The sequence below is a fragment of the Tupaia chinensis genome, unplaced genomic scaffold (assembly GCF_000334495.1).
Source record: "Tupaia chinensis unplaced genomic scaffold, TupChi_1.0 Scaffold000654_1, whole genome shotgun sequence".
Lineage (NCBI taxonomy): Eukaryota > Metazoa > Chordata > Mammalia > Scandentia > Tupaiidae > Tupaia > Tupaia belangeri.
This window is the reverse complement of record NW_006160175.1, coordinates 168214-172506: the sequence shown is the minus strand read 5'-3', so window position 1 is coordinate 172506 and position 4293 is coordinate 168214. Positions and strand designations below refer to the sequence as shown.

Sequence of the window (4293 nt, the reverse complement as noted above, 5' to 3'; positions counted from 1 at the left end):
TAATTATATCTTATATGTGTTATATATATTATATTATGTTATCTATTATATATATTATATACACACACACATACATATAAGGTACCTTTGAGAGAGTTATTATTCAGCCCACTGTACCTGCGCCTCAAAATAAAGCCAAAACGATTGGGCAAGAATGCATTAATCTTATCAAGCCTACTCTGATATCAACTTTACTTAAATTCTCACTACAATAAACAAAAGTTCTCCTACCTTGTAACTCTTCTCACCTCAAAACCTGCCTATAGCCCAGAAATCACTAATTCTATATTCATTAAAAGGATCACTAATTATTGTAAACATTATTGAATAAGAAAAGCAACAGTATGGATAAAAACTTCCATAGCTATGGGAAAATAACACAAGACAGAGATGTTTACTGTTATTTTTAATGAGACCAAGTTGGTTTTTTCAAAAACCATGTTGGTTAGTTCCAAAAGCAGTTGAGTCACAAAGTAGTCAAACTATCATACAATTACAATAAAGCAATTTTTAATATGTACTCTTATCTATGGGGACAGAGGTCTAGGCACAATCTTTTTTACACAATTCAAAAGTGACAAATCCTACAACTATACATTAGGAAATAACGATTCATCTTCCAGCTTTATCAGACCTCAAAGTAAAATAGAATTTCAGTGAATAATCGAATTCCTGCTTTCTTATACTAAGAACAGACATGTGACCAGTTTATCACTCAGCTCTAATGCCAGCTTGCAACTTTGTAGAAGTGTGCAAAATAAAATTATTCTTACCCCTCTTATGTTACTGACATACATTACTTGTTCCAGTCAAAAGCAGCTTCCTCAACCAATGACTGGTTGACCTGAAGACATTCATGCTAATATCAGTTCACCCCAATGAAGAAGAAACCAAAAACTGACTTAACTTTCAGCAGGACACAGCAGACACAACTATACAACAAAGATCTCAAATATGTGCCTTCATCCCCTAAAACAAGAGCCACCAGTATGGAACGAAGAACAGGGAGAGGTCAACAGTCTAGAAGAGCTGCTCAGAGGCAGTCTTGAGATTTGGGCACTGAGCCATAGACCAGAAACAAAAGTAGAGCTGAGCCTCCAGCCCATTTATAATCCCAGTTAAAGAGGGATGTGGTCTCAAACCAGCAACACACACAGACAGGCTCTGGTGGAAACAGACTTAAGTTATGTCCAAAGAAGAACATCCGCAGTTTAACCTCCTAGAATACTTCAGATTAAGAAAGCAATGAATTTATAAACAAGTATAGGGAAAACAGTAAGTCACCAAGAATTTTCAGTCAATGTAGACAAATACAAATTTGCACCTATGGAGCTATCAGGTAAAGAACAAATAAATAAATAAATAAACAGCCAATCAGGAAATGTCGAAATATATTTTAAAAATAAATAAAAGACTATAAAGAATGCCAAAACAGGTTTAAGAAGTAAATAGAACTTTTCCAAATAAATAAATTGCTAAAACAAAACATTCAGAACAAGCTAAATAGATTAGACATAGCTTATGACAGAGTTTTCTAATGACAGAGTTAGTGGAAGAAACATCAAAAGAAACCACTATTTAAACAGGATCTACATTAGCTTCAGATTACCAAGAATCCAAATTACTTCTAAATTATAAAGCCACTATACAATTTTTCATCAGTTACAGAATTTTAAAGTATTATCTTTTAGATATACTTTATCTTTATAATACCATTATTAACAAATAGCATGCTGAGGTCAACTTGGCATCCATAAGAAATGAAAGCCATCTTAGCAACAAGAACTTAAATCACCAGTCTTCCATGAAATTACACCTAAAGATTAATATTGGTCCTATTTTCTTTTTTTTTCTTTTTTTTTTTTTTTAAAGTTTGCTATAGGATGCATATACTTGCAGGAAGAGACAGGGAAAGTGAGAAATCACCCCTGGGGTAATGGCCACATCACAATCCCTTGTCTGCCATTCTTCTTTTAACAGAACGCACACACATGCACTTGACATGTTTTTCAAGCTGCTGGGTCCAGGACTCAAACTGCGCAGTTGGCCATGTTAAATACAGCTGCCTTTACCACCACACTACCTGCTGGCCCAATTTGCATTCCACTTTCATTACTTCTTTGCTGTGAATTAGTCACAAAAACACACAAAAAAATCATATTTCCTGTTTCTGGATGACAGTCAACACAAAAAGGATGAAATTATTAACCGAAAACGTGGACTATAAAAGGAAGAAATGTTATTGCCCCATTGCACTAGTCTCACAATGGCCAGAATCCTTCAGGGCCATGTTAACTCTAACCTATTTAGTTTTCAGATGTCTCAAGAAAACAATCAAGTTACATATTTGTTATTCCTGCAAAATGTGACCATTCTTATGACTATCTTGATACTTACTTTAGAATAATTAATCCATGCTGTTCTTCATTTTCTGTATTCTGATATTCTCAGACCCCTGTTTTCAACATTTTTTAAAGAGATTTTTGCTATGGGGCGCATGTGCTCACAGGTGAGACAGAGTGAGACAGAAAACAAGAAATCACCCCCCAGGGAGGATGGCTACAGGACACTTCCTTCTCCTCCATTCTCCTCTCAGGATTTTGGGCAGGCAGGCACATGCACCCAGTGTGAATTTTAAGCCACCATCTAAGACTGAACCCCAGTCAACTACATGGGAGTCCATGGACCTAACCATTATGCCATCTGCCGGTCCCTCAGCCCTTATTTTTAATTAAATGTTACTAACAACTGGTTCAGAGACCATTACTCTCTTAATGTGTGAATCATGACTTAAATTCTTTATGATTTTTACTGTCCACATGAAGTACGGTGTTGTACTACTAAATTTCATACTCATACCTAAAATAAAGGGTAAATATTAAAATTTTCCATTCTGTTGGGCTCACCCCGAATCTATAAATGCTCTATGTGTTTTATTAACACATACACAAACATTACAAATAAAACAATCATCACTATTTCACTCCTTGGTATCAACAAAAAAGGTGTACAATGGCACTTCTCTTGTAAAGTGAGTAAGAAAAGCAAACCAGAAGAGCAAGTTTCAAATAGTTAAGACTTCTTTCCAAACTAAACATTCTTTAGCAGTGACGACATCACCCGCCAAGTTTTAAAACAAACTGTTTCTACTTGGAAAATTATATCTACCTCGAAAAGTTCTGGCTGGATTAAAATATTAAGCAGAAAAAGAAATACAGTACTCTCGACTGAAAGTTCACTTTGATATGCCTTACATCCTCTTACACTGGAGGAGGGGGATATAGAAGTTCATCTTAAAAAATACCTTGTCCACCAAGATGACGTCAACACATATACAACTGAACTGTTGTGCATGTAAGCCTTAAGAAATTGAGGACAACACAAAGATCGGTGCATTTGTCACAGCATCCAAATAGAACTGGACTCGGTCACTGTCAATCTATGAAGACTGGAAGCCTGGATATATGGAACAGATTTTGGTCCCCCAATTCCTGTGGGGTCATCACGGCTGCCAGCCACATCAGAGTTTAATGATCCTGAGAGCTGCCAGGACCTGGTCCACAGCCCCGCCGCAGGGCGGGAGCTGCCCCACCCCAGTTCCAGGGGACACTTACGAACTTGGGGCGTTTCTCCCCAGGCTCCTCGGAACCGCCTGGCAGCGCAGGCTGCTGGAGGCCCTTCTTCCGGGACATCTTGTTTTCCCGGCAGCTGCGGATCGAGGCGGAGGAGGAGTAGGAGGCCCCGGCGGAGGAGCCTTGCGCAGGGTGGTGCAGCCGTGGCCGGTGCCGCTCCATCTTTCCCCTGATTTCTTCAAATCAGGCTGCTGCTCAGGCGGGGAGCCGCAAGCCGGGCGCTCAGAGATCAGCGGCTGGTTCGCACAGCAGGCTCCGCTGCCCACGCCGTCACCCAGCTCAGACCAGCCCAGTCCAACCGCTGCACACCCGGCCGCAGTCAACACGTCCAAAGAGCGCACGCTAAAGGCTCAGAGTAAACTTGGGTTTAGAAGTAAGGAGAACCAGAGCACGTCGCTTACCTAGATTTATTTGAAATTTGGAGAACTCGTTCTCGCTAAACTGGACGACTGGCAAGATCGGCTGTGTGTGCCACCATTGGAGCAACGCTGGAATGTAAAGTCAGCTGCCAACTTTTTGTTTGCAGTTCTCTGAAGACCCTGCAGGAATGACCTCTGAGAAAAGGAGTTCTAGGATCTGTGTTTAGAGGATTACTAAGGCAGGAAAACGACAAAGCCCACCAACCTAAGAAAGGAGGCTTTCTGGACAACTTTACTATGCA

The 4293-nt window shown here is 39.8% G+C and overlaps 1 protein-coding gene across 1 annotated transcript in view; it reads right to left on the bottom strand.

Annotated features, from left to right (window-relative positions):
- The window catches only part of DIAPH3 (diaphanous related formin 3), a 556802-nt gene extending 552867 nt beyond the window's left edge, over positions 1–3935 (bottom strand). Inside the window, 1 exon segment of the mRNA XM_006159773.3 lies at positions 3615–3935. Within this exon segment, the coding sequence (XP_006159835.1) occupies positions 3615–3794 (180 nt within the window). The 5' untranslated portion in view covers positions 3795–3935.
- Positions 3936–4293: the final 358 nt, after the last annotated feature.